General features: G+C 42.2%; 1 protein-coding gene across 2 annotated transcripts; it reads right to left on the bottom strand.

The window, feature by feature from the left end:
* Positions 1-1,166: 1,166 nt before the first annotated feature.
* BAK1 (BCL2 antagonist/killer 1) lies at positions 1,167-26,062 on the bottom strand. Of its 2 annotated transcripts, none has more exons than XM_033917841.1 (6): positions 25,841-26,062; positions 20,494-20,623; positions 13,853-13,994; positions 13,304-13,447; positions 9,080-9,260; positions 1,167-1,720 (listed from the first exon to the last, which is right to left on the bottom strand). In XM_033917841.1, the coding sequence occupies exons 2-6, from the start codon at positions 20,585-20,587 to the stop codon at positions 1,661-1,663; spliced, it is 621 nt and encodes a 206-aa protein (XP_033773732.1). In that variant the 5' UTR covers positions 20,588-20,623; positions 25,841-26,062; the 3' UTR covers positions 1,167-1,660. The 2 variants fall into 2 exon arrangements, with proteins under 2 accessions (XP_033773732.1, XP_033773731.1); XM_033917840.1 differs by lacking the exon at positions 1,167-1,720 and adding an exon at positions 5,544-7,797 and having other exon boundaries at positions 25,841-26,055.
* Between the last annotated feature and the right edge of the window lie 2 nt (positions 26,063-26,064).

The raw sequence follows: 26,064 nt of genomic DNA, 5'->3' as shown, positions 1-26,064 counted from the left end.
CATATTCATCGGGGAAATACTGAAAACCCAACTGGATTGCAGCCCTTGAGGAGGGACTTTGACACCCCTGCTATAAATAAAAGAAATTTAGGTTCTTTCTTACTTCAATTTGTTAACTCAGTTTTTAACAGAAGTGGTGAAGAAGCTGACATTCTCCATAGATTCTGTCATGTGATAATTGTGATATTGTACATCCCGCTTGCCTACAAAGAATATTGAGGGCATACATAAAACCTCATCAGAGATTTATATAGCATGGTGCTTCCCAATCTTTTTATGGCCTGTGACTCCATGATTACAGTCAAAGTTGTTTGACCCCCCTGGAGGTGCAGAATAATGATGCATCTATGGAGCCCCCTTAGGTTGTGACCCCATTTGGAGTCCCAACCCAGTTTGGGAAGCTCTGATACAGAAGTATTTTCATCTCTTTTGTACTATGCTAAAAAAAAATCTGAACACCAAAGTGGTGGAAGTCAAGTGCAATATAACTACGAATAAAACTACTAAGCAAAGCCTCTTAGATTTCTCACCAGTGAGACAGCTGCAATAATCTTAGACTTTGTAATCTTCAGAACCGATTTAACTGATTATGTCACATTTAAATATTCAAAATTCCCATTTCAATAGAATTGCACAAAAAGTTATCAAGGCCATGAAATTCCACATTTTTATTTTACATGCACAGAATATAAAACATTACACAAACAATGCACAGGATAACTGAAGAGGTGGAGTCCAGCCCCACTGTAAAAAAGGAAGATTATTAAAGAAAATATTTAATCAAAATGGGGGCGGGAGAAGGGGCATTATTCAAAATACACAGTCTCCTAAATCAGTGTTTTTCAACCTTTTTACACCTATGGACCGGCAGAAATAAAAGAATTATTCTGTGGACCGGCTGTTGAAGAACACTGGGCTAAGTCGTGGGCCAGACCCCGCCCATCTCTACCCAATCTCCACCCCAGACCCCCGCCCCCATAATAGTACTAATTGCACGTTGCACGTCCCTTGCCTCATCTGGAAGCCTTCCCTCTGACGTTGCAACGTCAGAGAGAAGGCTTCCAGTTAGGCGCAGGATGCCCGAATGAGCCACTGCCTGTGGCTTTGTGCATTGAATCAGTTAGGAAGAGGGAGCTGGCTCAAAGATAACACCGCATCGATCGCACCATGGACCGGCGGTTGAAGAACACTGTTTTGGGCCTGATGCAAGTGCTGGCCCTGTGGACCGGCAGGAAATCTCTGTGGATTGGCACTGGTCCATGGACCGGTGGTTGAAGAACACTGTCCTAAATCATGCTTTTAAGGCTGAGTGCTGCTTTTTCTTGGGTAATTTGCTCTCCTTTGGACTATTTCTCAGCAAACAGGAGCATGCCTTCCTATTAGTGATAGAAGCGGCAGGAGGAATCTTTCACAATGAACTCCAGTTTGGCAGCCCCTCAATCATCCATTTACTATGGCAGTTGCTACAGGAAAGCAAGTCAGTGTTGGCCATGGAGGTTTGCCTCCGCCAGCACAGTGCACCGCTAGCTGCAGTGCATGATGGGAACCAGAGACACCTAATTTGAAAACTCATGTTTTTAACCCTTTATTTGGCACTGTTGCTCAGAAGGAACATGTGTTTTTATGGTTCTTATGGGAGATCTGCATCACCAAATGCCTGTTACTTGGCACTGTTGCTCTTGTTCAACATCAAGTTACGTAAAGCAGCCATTTTCACCATCTGCCAATTAAAGAGCAAAAAAACAAGGCAGCAGATTATCATCAAACCACATATGACATCAGATATAAGTATATGTAAAGTTTGAACATGGTTGAAAGCCTTCCATTTTTACACTGAAGGGCAGGAGGAAAGCGGAGAATGCCAGCTGCAGCTAGGGAAGGCAGACATGACTTTCCCCATTGGTGCTTCCAGACCCTGTACAGGCGAGTTACTGACCATCCCCTTGAACATCCAGCTCAGGGACTGGACCTGTAGCTCTGGTATATGGGGAGTGCTGTTACAGGAATTGCTAGCACAGTTATAGCAGAAACAGAGGTTGCATAGGAGTGTAGACAGTCAACACAGTTAGGTATAAGTCCCTTTTATCATCATGCTGATTGAAAAGCACATAAATATATATAGTACAATTGACTCCTGAGTTTACAGAATGCATTATTTGATAAAAAAAAAATAGTAAAACAAAACAATCTTCAAAAGAGTCCTGGATATCAAAACCTGTGATATATATAAAACCAAAATCTAAAACATTCACCTCAGCTCTCCCTTTCTCCCAGGGAAGATTCTAGCACTGCCTTGTGGGATGGACATGGAGTGACCTTGCTACCATATTGGGCTCTCCTTCTCCCCCCCCCAGCAAGTTAAAGAGTGTATCACTTCCATCAGTTGAGGACAGGGGAAGAGAAAAAGGTAATTAGCTGAGTCAAAAAAAAAAAAAAAAAAGTTTAAAAAGGCATAAACCTGTCAAGGCGTCCCTTATCTACTAGCAAAATAGACTTTCACTGCCAACTCTTCCCATCAGAAAATGAAATATAAGAAAATAAAACACAAGCAAATCTAAGCCATGATTCTTGAGCAGTGGAACCTAGATTCCCAGGCTTCACTTCCCCTCTGGCAGGTTTTTCAGACGTACAATCCAGATGAGGAGTTAGGGCAGATCTATATATTCCTCTCTTATCATGCCTTCTCTTAGGAAGGATGTGTGGCTAAGACCATGATTCACTAATTAGCAAAGCTGGCCAGCAATGTCTCTGAAGCTATAACAAAGGTTCTCGCATGCTGTTTGGGCAAGAACAGCGTGAGGCAATGTTTTTTAGAAGAGAGACATTGCAATGGAGTACAGTGACATCTCTTATACCAGAAGAGATATTCTTCACAGCATCTGTTATGAGTTCCATATTATGTATTTTGTAGTCTAATTTCATAAATAAAACAATGTGGAAATGAACTGCTAACCTTCAGTTACCCAACCCATAGGCTCCAGTTCCAACAGGCTGGCTGGGGCCAGACAAACTTCCTGAATGCTGGCTCCTGCTTTACTTGTGGGAACAACAGTTGTGTTTCATTATCAGTGCCTTAAACATGTGAATAGCTATATCCCTCAAGTATCTTTCCTGCGCCTGCAGATAAGGTGGTAAGCTCTCCAGGAAAGGGACTCGCTAAGCAGGTAGTCTGTCTTATACTGATGGTGCTGTATTAATAGTGCATTACCACAGACTCTGTAGGTCCGTACAATGCACAGCACCATTTATGTTGTATCCTACCTACTGACTAGGTCCAAGAGGTCCTGGACCCCTAAGGAGTAAATATGGGGACTTCTGCTCCATCCCAGGACTGCTACTGCCTGAACAGTCACTGATAATTTATGGTATGTAAACCACAATGCTGATAGGATCTAGAGCAGGGCTGCCCAAGTCCAGTCCTCGAGATCTACTGGCAGGCCAGATTTTCAGGAAATCCACAATGAATATGCATGAGAGAGATTTGCCTGCACTACCTTCTTGGTATGCAAATCTCTCATGCATATTCATTGTGGATTTCCTGAAAACCTGGCCTGCCAGTAGATCTCGAGGACCGGACTTGGACAGCCCTGATCTAGAGGTTTGAATAAGAAGATGACATTGTTTAGTTTTGTTTTTCCCTTTCCCGACTAGTTCAATAAAATTGCACTAAACAGAAATGTAGGCAGTGCCAGTCCTGACGCCACCCTCCAAGGATTCAAGACAAAGTTAGACAAGTTTCTGTTGAACAAGAACGTGCGCTGGTAGGGCTAGTCTCAGTTAGGGTGCTGGTCTTAGACCAGAGGGCCGCCGCGTGAGCGGACTGCTGGGCATGATGGACCACTGGTCTGACTCAGCAGTGCCAATTCTTATGTTCTTATAAGAGAGCAATGAACATTAGTCCAGGGATCTCAAAGTCCCTCCTTGAGGGCCGCAATCCAGTCGGGTTTTCAGGATTTCCCCAATGAATATGCATTGAAAGCAGTGCACGCACATAGATCTCATGCATATTGATTGGGGAAATCCTGAAAACCCGACTGGATTGCAGCCCTCAAGGAGGGACTTTGAGATCCCCGGTTTAGTCTCACTCTAATCAGTCAGACTGACAAATGCAGCAGTGTGCAGCTTGTGCCTCTATAGATGCTACAGCCTGCACAGGAGGAAGAAACAAAGACAGGGATAGAGGGGCCCAGGACCCTATCAAGTAGTTTAATAAACTAAACTAATAAGAGAGGGGCCAGTTGGTGAAAAAGAGGATACAATGCAAAGGCACCCAAACAAGAGCAGTGGAAAAGCCTACAGCCAGCCAAAGGGCTCGATTTATATTGGCTGCAGATCCCAAAGTAATCTACGCATATGGAGGGAAAACACCAGCCACCTGGCTTCGAGAAAGATAGAGCCATCGCAGGTTTCTAACCTCTCTCCCAACACTGAGATGCACTCTAGAACCTGCAGGATTATTTCAAGAATCACAAGAATGCTAGCTGTATTAGTGGTTTTTGTACAGCACACCAAACTTAGCAAGAATCACTGAGTTTACAAAACAACTAGGCAGCTTTCAGACAAAATTTAATGTGGAAGGATGTAGGGTAATACATTTAGATCACAAGAATGTGCAGGTGTGACATACCTGCTGACATTAACAAAGGAAAAGGCTTGAAGTATTAGAAGATAAAAACTGGAGAGGGGGTGTGGAAAGCCAGGCAGCTGGGCATATGGCAGTGCACCTAATTGGATGGGAAGAGGGGGGAACAGAGAGCTATGATTGAGTATATTATCCTATGCCTGTAAATGACATCTCCAAGAAGGTATAGAGGCGGTCATTAAATTAATAAAGGGGACATGGAGATGATATGGGCTGATTGTCCATAGAGGGGCAATTTATATTAGGAAAAAGAGACATTTAAGGAGAGATTCAATTACACTATATAAGTACATCAAAGTATTCTGCAAGAATGTTCCAAGGATCCTTCTCCCTCCCCCCCTCCCCCAAAGTATGGCCATGATTGTAACACTTTTATCTCCCCAGTGGGAATGGATGATAGAAATTAAAACCCTCTTCCATCTCCAAATTCTGAACCTCAGGCTAAATGTCCACAAGGGACCATCACGGCTGAGAAGTACCTAGGCAATTCTGGTCTTCAAATGTCAACAAGTGACTAATTTTTTCAAGATATTCACAAGAATATGCATAAGATTCACCAAGATCTGGATGAAATGATCATATTTGGATACGTATCTTCTTCTGTTTATCTCATGTTATCATCTGCTCAGGATTTGATTTATCTTGTAGGATATAATATTCAATTAAAAAAAAAAAGAATATGCATAAGATGCATTTCCATGCACTACCTCCGCTATCTGCAAACACAGCTTATGTGTATTCACTGTGGACATCCAGAAAAATGCAGGGCTATGGAGTCGGTAGATAAATGTTCCGACTCCGACTCCTCAGTTTTTTGTACTTCAGACTCCGACTCCAGGTACCTGAAATTTCCTCCGACTCCTCGACTCCGACTCCACAGCACTGGTTAATTTTCAGATCATTAAAATGGAATGTCAAGTTGAGAGAAATGAGCATTTTCGACACCACCTTCTTTTTGCTTTTAATCAAGGTTCTAAGGCCGCAGAAGCTGCTCACAACATTTGTGCTGTGTATATAGTGGGTGCTTTAGCTGAAAGAATCACTTGTGATTGGTATGCAAAGTTCAAAAATGGAGTCGGTAGATAAATGTTCCGACTTCGACTCCTCAGTTTTTTGTACTTCTGACTCCGACTCCAGGTACCTGAAATTTCCTCCGACTCCTCAGCCCTGGAAAAATGACCAGCTTGTGGCGCACAAGGACCACAGCAGTATAATCCCTGGCTTAGACCTTGCATTTGACCTTACCTAAAAAGAAGTTGGAAAGTAATCACCAGGGATCGTTTTACCAAAGCAGTTATGAAAGGAAGAGAATAATAGATTTCAAAACCTTCAGAAAAAGGGAATTTTAACTTAAAGTAGCAAAGTTTTAGAATTGTTTGCCAGTTGATGGAGTTATGGCTACTTTCAGTCAACCCAAAAGTAAAGTGATCAAGCTTTCAGAGGACAGAGATATTGGCGAGTATGAGGATACAGGTAAACACTAGCGAAAACAGTAATGCAACAGTTCTGAGCTGTTCATTAGATCTAGAATCCGAAATAATTTTTTGCAGGTCAGGAACTGTCTACAGAGGGACGAGGCCTTTCATCTTGCCCTGGATTACCGTACAGAGTGACTGAACTTAAATCTAACCAAGTATATGTAAGCTAAGCAAAACCAGAAATACACCATGATATAAGTTTAAAATCTAACACTAACCCCCTCTTTTACTAAGGCACACTAATCGAATTAGCACACGCTAAATGCTAATGCATCCATAGACTAACATGCACGCGTTAAATCGGTTAGTGCACCTTAGTAAAAGAAGACCTAAATATCAGTCTTCCTTAGGAAATAAGGTCCACTGGTTGTTCAGTAGGGAGTACACACTGCCGTGCTTCTTGCTTACTCAGCACAATCTGCAAACACACTACAAGTCAAAGTAATGGAAAACATGGGACAGTGTGTCAGAAGAAGTTGCACAGCGGTGGTTCATAAAAGTCTCCCCTTCTGCTCTGTGTTACAGTTAAAGTGCATGTAGGAGGGAAGCTGCCTTAATTTGTGGTCTCATCACTTGACTAACCCTGTACAAAATATGGGCCTGCCCCTGCCTGTGCAGAATGGCTGCTCTCCTTAGCTATCCAGGCTGTGGAAGGGAGGCTAGCACAAAGTGCCCAGGACACAAATGGGAATGTTAAGCCGGTATGTAAATAAAAACAGAACTAAACATATTTTAAGAAAGAGAGCAACCTTGGAAGCTATTTACAAGTTCTTGGTATTTCAGCATATTTTTAGGGGGAAAAAATGGCATGAGGATAACGGATACCCCAAAAGAATGGAGCAAGGAACTCTAAACCACAATTTGAAGTTTACGTGCACCATTCTCTTCCTCAGCTCCCTCATGCCCAAGAGTTTTTGAGAATGGCCTCCCCTGAGTGATTCATACAAAGGATACCGGCATGTAGGCAAGACATCTACAGAAGAACAACCCTGTCTGACTGACACACAACTAAACCCTTCCCCATACAATCTGGCCAAAGTCCCAATTAGTCAATGTTTGTATCCTAACATCTTTGAGATAGGAGCTCCACTGGCACTGATGTCCAAAAATACCAGGCAGAGGTAGGTTTCTCTAAACAATGCATTTGTGGGGGGGTTGGGTGGGGGTCTGTCTGGTACGGACAGATCCTGGCTCAGTACATCATGTGCAACCAAGCATTCAGCTGCATGAACGTAACCATATGTGTCATGATGTATGAATCAACAAATGTTGGACATTCACAGAATGAGAAAGAGAAGAAAGAAGGTAACCATATTAGTGGATGTTAACTTAAAAAATAAAAAAAAAATGTTTAAAAAAGCCTACTGCAGTCCCTTCACCCTAGTAAAAGCAAAGCATCCTTGTCTGACCCATGTAGTTTTGGCAAGCCGAGCCCTTCCCACAAGGGTGAAGGCGAAGGAGGTGAACTACAACACTTGGGTCCTGCAGTGCCCTTTACAGATGTTGCTCCAAAGCCCTTTGGTGATATGCTGAGGTGCAGTGGGGAGGGGCTCATCTCCTCCTCCCCATGGCTCACGGGCTGAAGAAACGTCGTACTACAAACTGGCCCACGACTACCACAGCCAACACCACCAACACATATTTGAAATAATCATTGTCTAGCTCCAATGCTGCCACCTGGTGGGGAGACAAAAAAAACAACAATACTACTTAGAGAATGCACTCAGGATCATATGCAAGACAGCCACAGTCTCTTGCCTTTACAAACTCCCAGGAAATGTGTTCAAAATTAAAAACTGGTGGTTGTTATTGTGAACTATAAGCAGAAAAGTTCCTTGAATTTTGCATAAGGGTATCTGCAGTAAGGTACAACATTTTTCCCATAGTGTCCTCCTACCCAGTGTATCGCGACATACCTGAAATCTCAGGTGGCACAGATTGCGATATACTGATTCTGGTTGAAGTGGAAGAGTAGCCTAATGGTTAGTGCAATGGCCTGAGAATCAGGGGAACTGAGTTCAAATCCCACTGCAGCTTCCTGTGACTTTTGGCAAGCAACTTAACCCTCCATTGTACTAGGTAATAATACATAAACTACTTTAATTGTAACCAGAGAAAGGCAGCATATCAAATCTCTTCCTCCCCTTTCCCTTCCTCACAGGCAGAGACAATGGCTCCGGTGCCTCTGCCAGCTGACTTCTACTGTCGCATCGGTCGTATCTGCCGGGACTCCTGCCTTCCTCATCTCCATGCCCCTGGACCAACAGTGGCAGCTCTGTGTGCTTTTAACTTTGGCACACAGCTGCCGCTAGCAGTAGTTTACTCCCTGTTTCATCAGGCTGCCTCGGGGCCTTTGCTAAGCCAGCCCGCTTCAATGATGCGATGCGGGCCAGCTTAGCAAAGGCCCTGAGGCTGCCTGATGAAACTGGGGGTAAACTACTGATAGCAGCAGCTGTGTGCTGAAGTTAAAAGCACACAGTGAGCTGCCGCTAGGCTAGACAGGATAGGTATTGCTGAACAGGGAAGGGAGACGGGGTACTGCTGAACATAGGGAGCAAGGAAGGGGGAAGTGGTACTGCTGAACAGAGGGGGAGGAGGGAAGGGAGAAGGGGTAATGCTGGACAGAGGGGAGGTAAAAGGAAGGGATACGAGGTGCTGCTGGACCTGGCAGGGAGGGAAAGGAAAGGTACTACACACTGGAGTTGAGGGTGAGATGGTGCATGGGGAGAGAGCATGTTGGATTGAGGGGTGGGATGCCACTCGAGGGAAGAGAGAGAAAGCATGCAGGAGGCAGAAAGTGTTGGACTCATGGAGAGGGTGAGATGGATGGGGAGGACAGAAAGGAGGGAAGGAGAAATGTTACACTGGGGAAGGGGGAGAGGGCAAAGAGTGGACATATAGTTCCTGAGGGAGCACACCTCCATCCTCCTTTCTCTGGGACCCCTGAGATCACACTCACCCATCCTCCCTGCTGTGCAATCCAGCGAGCGATGCGGTTGCGCATTATAAATTCAGCAACAAAGCGTGCAATGCGGCTCAGAAATCCTCGAATACCATTCTGATAGACATAAATCGCCATTCGGTAGCCAAAGCCCAGCAGTGCAATCACACGTCCCCAATTAATGCCGCTCTCAAAAAGACTGTGAAGGAAAGATCGGTGATGGTGAGAATAAAACTAAACACCCCAGAGAGGGCCTATCGGTACCCTATGAAGCCTCGTAACAAGTTTTAAATGCTGTGTTCATAAGCGAGTTTCATAAGCTGTACCCTTTTGGAGAACCTTATAGGTCAGGGGTAGGGAACTCCGGTCCTCGAGAGCTGTATTCCAGTCGGGTTTTCCCCAATGAATATGCATATTCATTGGGGAAATCCCTACCCCTGTTATAGGTTGTGCCTTGTGAAGCACACACAAGAGAGAGGAGACATAACATGTGCTGCATACAACCTGGCACACCATCTTGATGAAGGGAGAATTTTACATGCCGCATGTGTGCGAGGAGAGCATCAGAGACTTTGCCTTGTGAAGCCTCATACACATGGAAGGAAGTACCTCAAAACATTACATATCTGAAGGGACAGGAAATTCTGCTAGAGCAGCTGTAGGCAGTCATCCTTCTGATATAATAAACAGACATAGGATAACACTGAGGGGTAGACAGACAGTAAGTAATTAGTGCTCAGAAACAATGGGCAGGAAAACTGAAGAAAGGAAGAGAGACAGAAGAAGCAATGCACAAAGAGAGAGACTAGCATTTAGTGTTATAACACTATTTACTGAACTTAAAACTGTACACAGAACTTAGAAACATGATTTGATTGAAAAGTTCAATGCAAATGGTACTCATCAATAGCAACACCTCTGCTAGATGCATCAGATATGGCTTAATTAAGTTTGCTCATCTGAATCAACAGCCCAATTCTGCAATCCTTTCCTCTTCCTCAGAGGTCCTTGGTGCTTGTCCCATACTTTCTTTCAGTTCTGATACTGCCCTTGTCTCCATGGCTATGCCATGTATTCAGTACCCTTCCTATAAAGAAATATTTCCTTAGACCACTCTGAATCTTCTCTTTTTTACCACTGTGCTTTCTACCCGTGTGTAAGATTGAGAAATAGAGCAAGAGAGAATGCACAGCACATACTGTGGAGTTACCTGTTAGTTTTGCTGTCCTGAAGCAGAAAACAGAGCTGATAATACTGGGCAGCCTGGAATCCCAGAGGAGGGAAGGCAGGAAACAAAGGACAGAAGAGGAGAGTTAGACACCACTTGAAGGGAAGGTCTACTGTTGGGATTATGCATGCCATATTGTGGAATTCACTGATGCAACAGAGCCTGAGATGCTGCCAGTGGCATAGGTGGGAAATAGTGGTTAACTTATTCACTATTTTGTCTTACAACCCTTATTAATGTATGTTTTTAATCTCTTAATCAGGATCCTCAGCGGCACCACTTAGAGCTCAAATTATGTCATTGCTCTAAGATTTATGTGTCAACTCATCATCGGGTCCCACTTTTTAATCTTATTTGTCTATTTAAGACTTTAGCTTTTATGTGCATTGAACTTATTTAAGATTATTTTAAGCATATACTTAGCTTAGAGTTATGTGGTCTCTGGCTAGGGATCTTACTGTTAACCACTGTTTTTGATGACGACTTGTAGAAGATTTACACCCCTTGTAAGATATTCATATCTATAGTGCAGATTCACTGATAGGTGGGAAATAGGCAGTGTGGCTAGTGATACTGCCTCCAGTTTTCCTGTTATTTCCTGGGTCATGGTCACCAGATGGGTGGGCCTAAGGCCCACCTAGGCCACTGCCTGGCTACTCCTCTGTGTCTCTTCAATGTCCTTCTGAGCTCAGCTGCTGTGGCTCACTTTTGGCCATCATTGTAGGTTCTTTTTAGTTAAATCAGCAGCTGTAGACAGGGAACCCTCTATTGTGGCAAATTGATTCTGTAACCTTTTTCCTGTGACAATATCAGTGTCTCAAATTTCTGTATGCTTCTGCTGCCTGGATATTCCGAACAAACAACAAGGCGAAAACCCCATGTAAAGCTAACACATAGTAAAAACGAGGGGCTGGAACTGTGAACATCAACCAGAGATAAAACGAGTAAACATTTATTAAATTAAAAAGTCAATGAAACAATCTTTTTATCAAGTATTGAGTCCAATTTGTCGAAGACCCGACACGGTCCGTGTTTCAGCATCAAAGCCTGCCTCAGGGGATGAGTAACATCTAAAGGGCAATATTGATAAAATAAAACAAACCAAAAACCTTATAGCCAGAGATATTTAAAAGTGATATTATCTATATGTGCTTGTGCCATAAGTATCTTACATGAATACATAAATATAAATTTGTGGGAACTAATAAATGTAAAATTTCTTATAAAGAGACATAAAAAACAGGTGAAATTTTATCTCTGGTTGATGTGCACAGTTCCATCCCCACTTTTTTACTATTTGCTTGGATATTCCTGCCGTTGTCCCCCTTTTACTAAGGCGAGCTACTTGTTTTAATGTGAGCTAAATGCGTCCATAGAATATAATGGACACATTAGCATTTAACGCGTGCTAAAAAGGCTAGCACGCCTTAGCAAAAGGACCCCTGTGAATTCAAGTAATAAGGAGCACTGCAATGTACACAGTGTAACCAAAAGCAGGGTATAGGGAGAAACCTTAGAATGGTTGCATAGTGTATGATACATTTTTAAAAATTAAATACAGGGGAAATTTGACCACAATAAAAAGAGAGGTTCACCTTTTATTCCAAAAATCAAAGCATATAAATATTTGAAAAATATTAGTAAGAAAGGTTAGGAACATAGGAATAAGACTCATGAAAAATATACTGAAGAAATAAAAACGCTGCTGTTTTAACTAAAAATACATAGAGAACACTGAAGGTTGTAAAGTCAATCCAGTAGCTGCAGTAGCAGAGGGATCCACATTTCATGGCTGAATGCTCCTGCTCAGCATCAGGCACAGCTTGAAGGTTCTTATCTTTATGAACTGCCCGAGGGTCTAGGCCAGTGAATCACAAACTGTGTGCTGCGACTCACTGCCACCTGCTGACTGCCTAGAGAATATGCCTATAGACAGTCAGCCGGCACCTCTCCTCGCCACTGGCGGTTCAGGGCCTTCGTGCATGCGCAGATACCGGCATGATGACGTTACACATGTGCGTGATGTCATCGCGTTGACGGCCGTGCACTTCTGGGTGCCCTCGAGCTGCGGTCCACTGTTTAGTGTGCCGCAGCTCAGGATAGTTTGTGAGACACTGGTCTAGGCACTTACTGCATGTATGCTCTACCCGATAGGAACCCTCTCTCTCTTAATGCCCGACAGGATCTGTTTCCTTTCTGATGGCATTTTCTATTTTTCTTTTTATATAGCCGAACATATGCATTGACCACAATAGCTATCCTTAATATACTCTGAACTGACAGGGTGTCAGTCTCTGCCAGGGCCAGGGGTCATTTCCTTAAGTGGAAGGCATAGTTTGCACAGTTCTTGAACAATCTGACATTTACTAGACTGGTTAAACTGTTCAGAGAAGGGGAAGCATGAATTTGGAGGAAGGCAAGCGTGAGAGATGAGGAGAGTGAACGGTGCAGAGGGCAGACAGAAAAGTCTTGGACTAGAGGGAAAAAAGGAGAGGAGCGTTGAAAAAAATGAAAGTTCCTGTGGTGAGGAGGGTGGAGTTAGTAGATTGTGAAGAGTAATAAGAGTGAAGTTAGGAACAGCTGAACATAGGCTTAAGAGAAGACTGGTGGGAAAAGTGTATGGTGGGTCAGAAGCATGTGGGAATGGAAGGATGGCAGACATGAGGATAGGACTGGTAGAAAAGAGCAGAGCTGAAACAATGCAATGGTAGGCAGATGCCACAGGCAGAAATTGTGCAAGGCAAGAGCAGCAGTGAAACAGAGAGAAGGGCTGGCGCACAGATGTCATAGGTTTAGGGGAAAGGGAACAGAGACAGGAGCAGGGGTTGTATGGTGCTGGAAGAAGGTAATGTTGGCAAAAGCATTTTGAAGGTAGGAAAAAGGGAAGATATGAAAGTGCTTTAAGGGTGAACAGACGTAAATTCACTTTGAAAGGATGGCAGTGAAGGGGAGAGATAGGAGTGGCAAGGTGGAAGGCAGGAGTGAGGAGGAAACCTTTTCACCCATGCTCTTACCTAGTGGCGATCCTCCGAAAATAATCATAGGCATTGTCCATATTGGGCTGCAGGTGCTTTAACATGTCTTGGAATTCACTGTCATAGCGCATATTAATATCATCACCGATGAATGCCAGCCGACGTCCGACATTATTGGCTGTGCTGAAGAAGAAACAGCAGAAAAGGCACTGGCAGGATTTCTTTGCCATTAGGACCAATAGCACAACTGAACACATCAAGCCCCCCAAATATTCTCTGTGGATGTATGGAGCTCCAAAAGAGGCTTCCACTAAGTAACTTGACAAAGACTATGAAACCTTAAGGACCAAAAATCTGGATTGCATGATATCTTTTTGACTATATCTGCAAATGGATCTTTCACATTTAAAGGGTAGAGTATTTAGTCTAGGTCAGTAAAAAAACTCCCAAGTTAATGCATTTTCAATTGTTTTTTTTCAGACAGCAGACTGTGAAAAATATACAAGGGTGTGAAGACTTTGCAAGGTATTGATTTTTGTATACAGGGCTGCAGGGCTCCATTTGCACCCAGTGCCTATCTCATGTTACCTGCTCAGCTGCCCAGAAATCTCAGTAATCTCGGGGTCCACAGGCACGACCTCTGCATTCTCCTGCTGCTCCATCTGGTAACGATGGAAGGCATAACTACGAAATACCTCTTCTGTTTCTTCAGCCACTTGCTCTTCTCTATCTGGAGGAGAGTGACTGCATTAGAACCAGACTTGTCATACAACCTAAAAGGTACAAGGGAAGTGCACAAGAGGATCCACTTGCAGCCTAACCAGGCAGAGTTTCTGTCCCCTTTCCTTACATAACTGAAATGAAGGCACATAGAATCATGTGCTGTGCCTCTTTGGCCCATAAGCCACTCTAACCACTACTGCCATATAGGTGCCACCTGCAGCCATTTGTGCTATTAGGATGGTAGCCCCAGGTACGTTAGATAGATTGTGAGCCCACCGGGACAGAGAGGGAAAATGCTTGAGTACCTGATTGTAAAAACCGCTTAGATAACCTTGATAGGCAGTATATAAAATCCTAATAAACTTGAAACTATAGTAGGTTTTGGGGGGCTCACCATAAATTATAAGGGGGGTTATGGTGAGATATATAGCTGGCATCCTTTATGTGAAGTTCACAGCAGTACCCTCTAAGGCAGTGGTCTCAAACTCACGGCCAGGGGGCCACATGCGGCCCGCCAGGTACTATTTTGAGGCCTTCAGTATGTTTATCATAATCACAAAAGTAAAATAAAACCGTTTCTTGATCATATGTCTCTTTAGCTATAAATGACAATATTATTATTAAGACTTAGCCAAAAGGAAAGATTTATAAACTATAAAGAGTTTTACCTCCTGCAAAATTGTCATTTCTTTAAATAACACACAGTACTAGGTTCCTTGTGCAATTGGTTTTGAATATGTCACGAGGGAAAGACCTCAGAAGCCTGCACCAAACACAGAATATTCAATTCTTGCGATGGTTTAACTCTGCAGGACAGGTTCTCTATCATCGGTCTTTCCCTCGTGACATATTCAAAACCAATTGCACAAGGAACCTAGTACTGTGTGTTGTGTATTACATTCAAGAGGTCCTTTACCATTTTTTGTTTCAAGTAGTGATTTCTTTAAATAAGACATTAACTATTTTTTCTGAGGCCCTCCAAGTGCCTACAAATCCAAAATGTGGCCCTGCAAAGGATTTGAGTTTGAGACCACTGCTCTAAGGTGTCCCATAGCTCTGTTGGGATATCTTTGTGGCTAGTCCATTACTATGCTGGCCCCACCCATGTCCAAATGGTCAGGATTATGACTTTTCAACATGGATGTTTTTCTGATTGAAAAGGGGGTATAAAGTTATACATCCCAGTGGCCAAGACATCTAATTAGACAATTTAAAAAAAATTATATTTGGATGTCCAGCAGTTTGCCATTCGAAAATGGCCATTTCGTTCCTCCAACTTTGGACGTTCAGTTGGACTAAGATGTTTTTTTCAAAAATGCCCCTCCATGTCTTATAGTCTGCTGTTATCCCAAATAATTCAAAGTGGATTGCAGTATGTAGAAAGCCTTCTCAATGGAGTTGCAAAACAATTCTCTCCCCCCACCAAAAAAAAAAAAAAATTAACATGCAGCAATTAGTCCTAAAGAAAAAACATTTTTAGAATTGTTCTAATATACAAGATAGATGGTCATTTTCTAAATTAAAGAGGAAATCACCAACCATTTCCTCTAAAAGTTTGCCCTTCAATGGATTTTAGTTGAATATTCTTCATGGAAGAGAGATCTAAATCAAATCTCTGTCTTCGTCTTGAATTCAATTGACTAATAGCAAATACAAGTAAACACCCTAGATCTTCAGCATTCTAACCATGAAAACATTAAAAAAACAAACATGCAATTTAAAAATATATACATGAATCCTAGAGGCTGCCTACTAACTTCCCCTTTTGTTATATGTCGTTTAGTCTTTAACCCCGATTCTTGTAAATCTACGATGTTTGATGTTTTTATTATTGTACACTGCTCAGAAGTCCGATTGAGCAGTATAAGAAATTTTTAATAAACTTGGAAACTTTCCACATAAACCCAAACTCTGCCCTGGAAATACCTAAATGTATACATTTAGAAGTATGACCATAACAACCAAAGGTCCATCGAGCCCAGTATCCTGTTTCCAACAGTGGCCAACCCAGGTCCCAAGTACCTGGCAGAAACCCAAAGAGTAGCAACATTCCAAAGCTGAGACTGTGATGTCATAATATCTCATTCCTCCAATGCCTAAGAGCCAGCCTCATTAGTGATATCACAATAGTTGGTTATTCTTTACTTGACTCAAATAAGAACTGCCATACTGGGACAGACCGAAGGTCCTTCAAGCCCAGTATCCTGTTTCCAACAGTGGCCAACCCAGGTCCCAAGTACCTGGCAGAAACCCAAAGAGTAGCAACATTCCAAAGCTGAGATTGTGATGTCATAATATCTCATTCCTTCAATGCCTAAGAGCCAGCCTCATTAGTGATGCCACAATAGTTGGTTATTCTATACTTGACTCACATAAGAACATAAGAATTGGGTAATACCAAAAGGTCCATCAAGCCTAGTATCCTGTTTCCAACAGTGGCCAACCCAGGTCCCAAGTACCTAGCTAGATCCCAAGTAGTATCAGTAGTTTGTACTTTTATACATGTATACTACCCCTCCCTGACTAATTTGATAAGCTCCCACTTCTGCACTTAAAATCATGTTTATAAAATTAAACCCTTTGTGCCCCTTGTGGAGTCAATCCAGCATCAAGTCAAAGAGACTGCTTCCTAAAATAGGTGTGTTTCTTTAATAATCTCAATATATATAAAAAACAACAACAACAAATTCCTACTGATGCACTTTAATTGCATGTTATAAGGATAAGAATCCTTGTGCAAACCACAGCATAATATTAACTGCCAATTATTTTATCACCATATTATTCAATAGTCATCATAATTAGATCTGACCTATGTTTCTAGGTACTGCTGATGTGTCACCTGAAACCCTTTGGCATTTCTCTGCTATGATGACCAATTAAAGCTATCACCTCTAGAAGGGTTAGTTGAAAGATACCAATAACTCACTTATTTGCTCAAAAAGAATCACAAACTTATTCAAATGTATTATTTGTGCAATATTATTTTGGCCCAGCAGTTTCCTTCTGCTCCTTAAGCTTCCAGCTCAATCTGAACCTTTGAACTACAGTGCCAGAGTCATCATTTACAACTCCCTGGAGTGTTTACCTGTATCTTATCTCAGAGGCCACACACCACGGCCAGTACGGAGTCCTAATTAAAAAGCTGTGATACCTCCCTTTCCCCCCCCCACCTCAGCCCGAATTCACTTAGGGTTTACAAGAATCAGATCCAAAAGCGCTGGTCTTTGATCAGAGGGCTGCCGCGTGAGCGGACTGCTGGGCACTATGGACCACTGGTCTGACCCAGCAGCGTCAATTCTTATGTTCTAGCATGCAGTACAACTATGGAGCCAGATCTGAAAACTACTCAAATCTAGGGTCTCACAAGTGAATCCTACAAGGGCAATATTACCTTCCTTTTCTGTTGGTATGCTTATGCACCCAAGCATATCATCAGCTTTCCCAGCTTTCTGTAGAACTGCATATTTCATTATACAAGTACCTCAATCCTCAGACATTGTTCTCCAACCTGTCCTGTGCCTCTCAGCTCAGCTTGGTAGAGTTTATACTACTGGGCTCCTTCTCCAGGTCCTTCTTCGCCTGTCCCTAAGATGCCAGCCCCATAAAAATCCCCTTCCATTCTCTCCATTTTGATCTCCAAGATCCGTTGTCCTCACTCCTGTTCTCTAAAACCCCTCAAAATATATTACTTAGACATGCCAAGAAGGTCAGAAAACAATTCTATTTTTATAAGCTACAATCAACTTGGCATATTTTAAGATGCAAAATTTCACATAATTGTATAATCCTTATAGATCTGCCTCTAAGCTGCCACAGGAAAATGTACAGCTTTGCACACAAACAATAAGGAATAATAGTAATGTTTAGTGATGCATATTCAGCGAGGGCTCAGCCCGTCCCTGGGGAATAAACTGCAAGGTAAAATGAATTCTATTGTGTCTCAGCCCATCTTGATAGTTGAACCGATACTCATGCAATGCATTCTGAGATGTCACCTTTTTTTCTATAGACTGTCTTTCTATGAGTGTGTGGAGTTCATATATGATCTCACAGTGAAAGAAAGCAGCTACTGAAGATAAAGCAGGACAGACTCCAGGATGCTCAAAAGCAGAGCAACAAAGAAACTGATTAATGCTTCCCTAATACTATTTGCAAGACTGTTAACCTCCTCTTTTCAATCCACAGGAGATCAGTACCTCATCTCCCTCTTATACCCTTCCCTATCTACAAGAGACTGTCACCCAAAATGTTCTCTGTTCTATTTACAAGAGAACTCGGTCCAGATTCCACCCTCTCCAAATGATTGCTACCCAGAAAATCATATATTTCATCCATAAGAGACCCATCTCTACATCCTCTCCAATATTTGCTGCACGTGGCCACAGATTATTACATGTTTAGAGTCTCTGGGATCACTGTTTAGTGATTATTGCCTATTTAAAGGCTCTATATATGAAAACCTGCACACCGTAGATCGGAACCAACAGACAACAATTCTCTAAAACTAACAGGGTTGGTGGTAATTGGGAATTGTCCAGCAGTGCCAAAGTACAGTATTTAAGCAACATCTACTAATTTTGACAGATGAGAATGTGGAATAGTGGTTAAAGCTACAGCCTCAGCACCCTGAGGTTGTGGGTTCAAAACCATGATGCTCCTTGTGACCCTGGGCAAGTCACTTCATCCCCCTATTGCCCTAGGTACATTAGAGAGATTATGAGCCCCCCAGGACAGACAGGGGAAAATGCTTGCATACCTGAATAAATTCATGTAAACCATTCTGAGCTCCCCTGGGAGAACGATATAGAAAATTGAATAAATAAATATTTATTTTAAAAATTTCTTCCTCGCATAACACCTAAGTGGGTAACAGTAGAAAACATACATATTCAGGACATACTATAAATAAATAGATTATATTACTACAAAGCTTGGCGGTAAGGCATAAGGTTGGGTTCGGGATCCTGTGAGCTACTCTATTCAGAATGGTATAGACCCTATAAACAGTCACTCCTCTCCATGGCTGGCACTGAGATATAGCCTTGTAGCACAGATAAGAATAATATGACAGCCTGGACGGGTCAACTGGTCCTTCTGTTTTCTCATCCACTATTTTACTAGCAGCCCCTGTGAACACTGTGCACTTAGGGTCAGCTGGTGGTGACACTCTCTTCTGTCCTACTCTTAATACTGATAGTCTTTATCTTGTTATTAAATCTTTATTGATTTTCAATTTAAATTCAAGCATATGTCTTATCTTAGTTCTGACTCTGCAGGAAGCAAAGGATTTAAAAACAAAGAATGTGTTTGTAGTGTCATTAAAGATTTGATTAAGCATGAAATAATTACATATGTAGCCTGTGCCTCCTCCTTGTCAGACTCTTAGCTTGGGCCTGTTCTAAGCTCATTCTCTTTGAGAGGCTAAAAGCTATGTAAAAAAAAAAAAAAATTAGATCACAAAAAAATCAATTCTATGTTAATTTAGCCTCTAATTTTACTTGTTCCAAATGGCTCGTTAGGATTCTATCATGCACCTCTTTCTTCATTTATACTTTCCAGCACTATCTGACGCCCATCTTGGGAATCCAGCTATAAGCACCACTGAAGGGGAAGATTTTCCCAAGAACATCAGACTCTCTTCAACTATTTTGGACTCAATTAATCTCATTGATTTCTTACTTATGGTCATGCAATATTGCGCAGGACCCCAAATTCCCTGGCCCCGCCAATACCTGGAGGTCTTACTCATTTTATGAATGTGGCAATACTATTTGCAATAAAAACTATTTTGGGCTGCTGGTTAGTGCCTAATGTTCCAAAGTTACAAACCTGGAGAGGTAATATGATACAACAAATGAGAACGGAAAGGATGTGTATTCAAGACTTTGATTCTCTATCGAGTTTGTGGTTTCAGCAGAACTGGGCCCCCTTTTGGGGAGACAATGACTTCTGGGGCACAAAGCCACAGTCTCAACTTGGGAGGACACTGATATGGTGGAGCTAGGGGAAGGAATAGGTTTGGGGAGGGTGAGTGTTATTCTTTTTTGATGGTATAATCAAAGCGTCACTTGGATTACACTGCCATGATGGAATCCGTGAACTATAAGATGTTGAAATTAATACCTATTTGTTAACTTTTGTATATTTCTGATGCTTTGAATAAAAACAAGATTTAATCATAAGAGCATTCCCCCACCATAAAAATGAAACAAGAATGTTCAGCATCTTTAATCAGAAGACTATTTTTCTTGTAATAACCATATCTTGCTTTTCCTGTTTATATATCCTTTTAAACTGTACAGCACAAAATTAAACCGAGTTGATTTCAACAAGACCAAGTCTTGAAAGCAGATGTGCACAAACTGCAACAGGAGATATGGGAAAAGAGTCAGGGATTCATACATCAACTGCTGCTGCTCTTAACCCTTCAGATCATTGTTTTAGTTATTGAGCAATAGAATACAGCTTCTTTTTATGTTTGTTTTAGGTCAAGTTTTCCTTACTGGAAAGCAGCAGCGAGGAACGTCGGCGCTCCTGCCCACCACTGCCCCTGCGCAAATGGTGTCCAGGAGGCTTGTCATTGTTCCCTGAGGCCATGCTGTGGAGGGCAGTTGCTACCAGGACCGGCTGCGCCTGGAGGAGGAAGAATTGAAAAGCAGGTTAATAAACAGAGAAAAATGAAGGCCCATCTAGTTTGCCCAACCATACCATACATTATCCCCTTTTCTCCTTTACAGATCCAATGTTCTTGTCCCAAGCTGTCTTGAATTCAGAAACACTCTTCGTCTCCACTACCTCCACCATTCCAAGCATTCACAAACTTTTCTGTGAACAAGTATTTTCGAAGGTTACTTCTGAAACTATCCCCTTTCGCCTTCATGCTATGCCTCCTCATTCCAGAGCTTCCTCTCAACTGAAAGAGATTGCCTCATGCATATTTATGCCATGTAGGTATTTAAACATCTCTATCTTATCTCCTCTCTCCCCTTTTCTCCGAAGTATACATATTGAGATCTTTAAGTCTGTCCCCATACACCTTATGCTGAAGATCACCGGCCATTTTAGTAGCCTTTCTCTGGACTGACTCCATCCTGTTGATATCATTTTGAAGGTGTGGTCTCCAGAAAGGTGATGAAAGATCACTAACGAACAAAGAACTTCCAAACTATTCATTCTAGCTGCAAGAATAACAATAACAAGGCAGAGGAAATCGCAGAAGGAACCCAACCAGAATGGATTCCCCAAAGCAGGAGAAATAATGTCATTAGAGAAATAATGTTCTTTTAGGGACATTGTTATTGTAGAGACATGATCCCCTTTCTCTAAGAAAATGCAAGGATCTTTTGGCACAACACACAGTAGAACAAATTTAAAGAATTATGAAATCAACACTCCTCTGAAAAGATATCCCAATCAATCTGTATGAAAACAAGAATCAATAAGTTATAATGAATATTATTTATGATTATTGTGTAAATTCTTCAAAAGAATATCTTTGTCATTACAAATTAGCATAAAGCTATACAGCCAACATATAACACATTGTTATAGTAATATGAAGATTAGTCAAAAATATACTGTGCTTCCAAAAGAAAAAATCCCTAAATTAAATAGTAAGAGAAAATGAAATACAAAACATTTTAATGACAAGAAATAAATGTAAGAACATAAGAGTTGCCATACTGGGACAGACCAAAGGTCTATCAAGCCCAGCATCCTGTTTCCAAAAGTGGCCAACTCAGGTCACAGGTACCTGGCAAGATCCCAAGGAATAAAAAGAGTTCAGTCATAAATTTTGCTACAAAAATAAAATTAAAAAGAAGACAGATTTCCTCTTGTGTTTCAATAAAGATGCTGTTTTCCTGTTGTGTTCTGTTGAGTCACTCTAGGGTTATTACATGTACACATACAGAGTTCACAGCCATTCTAGTCATGCAACACTATTGTGTTCAGCTCTGTATGTCACACCCAAGACTTTACACTCACACGTGATGAAAACAGCCATACAGCAAACAATAAAATGCTCCAGACTTATGTGCCGACTATGTAACTCACTATGAACAATGCCTCCAGTGCATCACAGACCTAGTCAATCTGGGGAATGAAAGACTCAGATCAGGAAATGAAACCAGGATGACCTCTGCTGGCTCACATTGTTTCTCTTTTTCAGACTCAGCCATTACCTTCTGTTCCTTTGTGTTGAACAGCAACCAGAGATGGGATCCTGGTGCCATCAGGTTTCATTCCCAAGTATCTGGGGATTTTATCTCTGTATTATATCCCCCTAACATACATGGAAACAAACAGAAAAAAAAGACAAAAATCCCTCCACCTCCCCAACTGAATGTCAGTGGAGAGAGCTACAGCTGAAAGTGACATTTGTAAAACTGCTGTGCACAGTCTGGTACTCTGAGCTGGTTTCTCTGTGGCCTCAAGGCAGCTGAGAGAGCAGGATCAGCACTTTCACTTTTGCTTTCTAGTCCCCCAGGCTGACTATGCCTTGGCATGTAGACTTCACTTGACATGTTTGTGAGTACTAGAAATTTCTAGAATTTTAGCACCACCTTTCCAAATAGTGCTCAAGATAGCTTACAATAAATACACATTTCTTCCCTAGAGAGGGATGCCCTGGAAAATCTTAAAACTTGTTCTGCATCTTATGATGACCTTTCACCTGTTTATAATTGCCTAATCCTTATGACTGCTGTATCTGTCATGTATTACTATTTTAAACTCTACAATTGTTTTGTAAACTACCTTGTACTAGGTATCAGCTAAATCAGTATAAAAATGTCATATTAAATTAATTATTGCACAGCGATCATACAATGTTGGTGGCCTGATCCCACACTGAGCACCCAAAAATCAATCTAAAGAAAAAGCTTTAACTTTATAAGCTGATCACACTCTTTAAAGACTGTGTCCCCTCTATGTAAAGGCAGCTTTTGGCAGTACCACAAGCGAATGGGAAAATCCCACACATGCAGAAGAATGTAATGATCTATGCTGGAAAAAGTCTGCTCCTCAAAGAATTCTATCACTGATGTAAGACACACCACAGAGACTTAGCTGCATCTGGACTTTCTTTGAGAATTATAAAGCAAATAGTTTCCAGATCCTTCACTTGGTTTGTAGCTTGTTGTGCCATGAGTGATGCCAACAACAATGCCATTGGTAGGTTAATTCTTAGAAACATTTCCCAAAGTGGACAGGTCTCAGCCGAGATGCCAGACTAAGACAAATAACCTATCTGTGTGCAGCAGCAGTTTGATACAGCATTGACGGTGAAGAATTATAATTTTTGTGACAATAGCAGAAATAGTGGCATTACCAGCACTGATGAAAAGTCTAGCAATTTACTTCTGTACCTTTTCACAAAAATTCCATGGAAATTTAAAACGAAACAAATTGAAATATTAGTGCTGGAAGAGGAGTCCCTCAGGCTTTAAGGCAATTAATGGGCTAATGGGGAAGAGCTGAAGACTCTTCAGTGTAAACCCAGTATTTGTGAAGCAACTGAAACAAAGTTATCATTTCTTGTACAGCTACACTAGCAGTAAGACACTGTACATATTTGGACATGAACAATATAAAGCATGGACAAAGGAAACCTGGACATAGTCAAGAATGAAATGGAATGCACAAAGGTGGATGTCAATGAACTGAAATGGACTGGCATCAGGCATTATGACTCATATTATCAAATATGGAAATGAAAGACAAGGAAGAATACAGTAATAGCTGGAGCTTCTAAAAACATTCAAGAAAAATGGAAGAAAAATTTTAAAATTAATTAAACTGCAATCTGTCCTTTGAATAGGGACTTGTATACTGACCAGTTTAAATCATGGAGTTTAAATCTATTCAATAGAATCATGTGACCAATTCTGCTTTATGAGAATGAAGGCTGTGATTCCATTATCAAGCAAAAGCTATACAAAATAGGACAACTAAAAAAAAATCACATACTTCTAGCTGTGCAAACAGAGGCACTGCATTCACAGAAACTCTTAAAAATCAGATAAGAGCAGAGCTAGGACGCTTCCTCCTACTCACCACACACACACACAAAAAAAGAATACAGGGAGTCCCCTGGATTAAGAATGAGTTCCATTTTTAAAACTGTTTTTAAATTGAATTTGTATTAACATAAGAATTGCTGGGTCAGACCAGTGGTCCATCGTGCCCAGCAGTTCGCTCACGCGGCGGCCCTTAGGTCAAAGACCAGTGCCCTAACTGAGACTAGCCTTACCTTCGTACGTTCTGGTTCAGCAGGAACTTGTCTAACTTTGTCTTGAATCCCTGCCGTGGCTGAACTGGAAGCCTTCCCTCTGAGCACAGAGTAGTGGAAAATTTTCTTTTTCCCTCTCAAAGTCTGATCCTAGTACTCTTCCCACCATCTCCACCTCTGAGACCCCTCTTGCATCCATCCCACTGTTACCTCTCCACCACCACCTCTGAGACCCCTCTTGCATCCCTTTCCATCCATCCCACTGTTACCTCTCCACCACCACATCCTCTCATTCTCTCTTCCCAATGCATCTCTACCTCACGCTCCCACCACGTCCAATAATTCTCTCTCCTTCCCTATACCCAACAATTCTCCTCTTTCTTCATTTCCCCATGTGCACCATCTCTTTCTATCTCATTCAGGCACCCAAACCCAACAATTCTCCCTATTCCCTCCCCCATCTCAGTATCTTCCCCTCACCCCCTCCATTCTTTCCCAAATTCATGCTCCCCTCCCTCCCTCCTTCCATCCTTTGTCCAAAATTTGTGTTCTCTCCCTTCCTCTCATGTCTCAATGTGCCCTTCTATTCCATGTCCCAAGTTCACACCTCCCTCCTGAGTGTTTACCTTCTTCTGGCCAACTCCCTCATCCTCTTTCCTGCCATACTCATTTCTCTTCACAAAGCCACAGGCAGCGGCACCTATAGACGGCCCGCGGCTGACCCAGAAGCTTCGCTCTGATGTCAGAGAGAAGGCTTCCAGGTTAGCTGCGGGCCACCTGTAGCTGCTGCTGCCTGCGGCTTTGTGAAGAGAAACAAGTGTGGCTGGAAAGGGGAAGGAGCTGGCCAAAAGATAAACACCCATGGAATGGAAGCACGAACTTGAGACAAAGAACGGAGGGAGAGGGGCGTGTTGGGACATGGGAGGGAGAAGAAGGACCCCATTCATAAGTATGAGTCCAACATAAGTCAGGTTTATAATCTGACGGTACCTCAAAAAGAGTGCAATAATCTCCTTCCACTCTGTGAAACAGTATAAAACCCTATAAACCCCCTCCCCCCATTATATAGCAAACCTGCCATACCATAATAGCGCTAACCCCCTGGACTCAAATAGCAACAACTATGAAAAAGGCAGGACTGAAAATATTACCCCAAATCCTCTCCTGTTGAGCAAACAGAACCAGCAGGAAATAACTCTGTATGTTTGCAGCAGCACCAGAAGAATATCTTAAAAGAGCGGGTATGTGTGTATGTATTAACATGTAGCATGTATAGACAACTTATATGAAGCAGAAGGCATACAAATATAGAAATAAAATATATATTGCATCTAAGCCCCTGCAGCCTCTACTATTCCAAAACTCTCCAACCACTCTCAGGCTGCACCCCATCAATCCCTGCTGTCGCCTCTCTCCCACTATTTCAATACCTTCTAAACCCTAGCCTACAGAACCCACTATTCCAAAACCCTCCAATTTTCACTGCTCCTCCGACCTAAGGTGCCTACTATTCCAACACCATCAAATTCCTGCTGCCTCTCACCCTCCCCTGAATAAGGAGAAAAAAAAAATCAGTGTAGATTAGAAGAGGAATGAAAAGTAGCAGAAACGCTACTCACCCTGTCCTGGGCCCGTCTTCAGCAGCACAGGATAAAACCTTCCTTCCAGAGTTTTGCAATAGAAGCAGACAGTTAAGAATAAAAATTACATTAACTCTTGGTCTAGACACGAACCCTTCCTCTCCCTCCCCTCTGTGCCAGCGCGCCCTCTTCCTGGACGCGGAGGCTGCCGGGACAGAGTCATAGAGGTGAGCAAAGAGCGCTCGTCTCCCTCTGGCGGCCTC

The sequence above is a fragment of the Geotrypetes seraphini genome, chromosome 13 (genome assembly GCF_902459505.1).
Source record: "Geotrypetes seraphini chromosome 13, aGeoSer1.1, whole genome shotgun sequence".
NCBI lineage: Eukaryota > Metazoa > Chordata > Amphibia > Gymnophiona > Dermophiidae > Geotrypetes > Geotrypetes seraphini.
The sequence above is the reverse complement of the archived record's forward strand: the minus strand, read 5'-3'. Positions and strand labels throughout refer to the sequence as shown.

Coding starts and splice junctions, on each gene's coding strand:
- BAK1 (XM_033917840.1), bottom strand. CDS start 20,587: ATGGCCTCAGGGAACAATGACAAGCCTCCTGGACACCATTTGCGCAGG. Junction 13,995..20,493: donor TTCCTCGCTGCTGCTTTCCA/GTAAGGAAAACT, acceptor ACTCTCCTCCAG/ATAGAGAAGAGCAAGTGGCT. Junction 13,448..13,852: donor ATTTCTGGGCAGCTGAGCAG/GTAACATGAGAT, acceptor TTTCTTCTTCAG/CACAGCCAATAATGTCGGAC.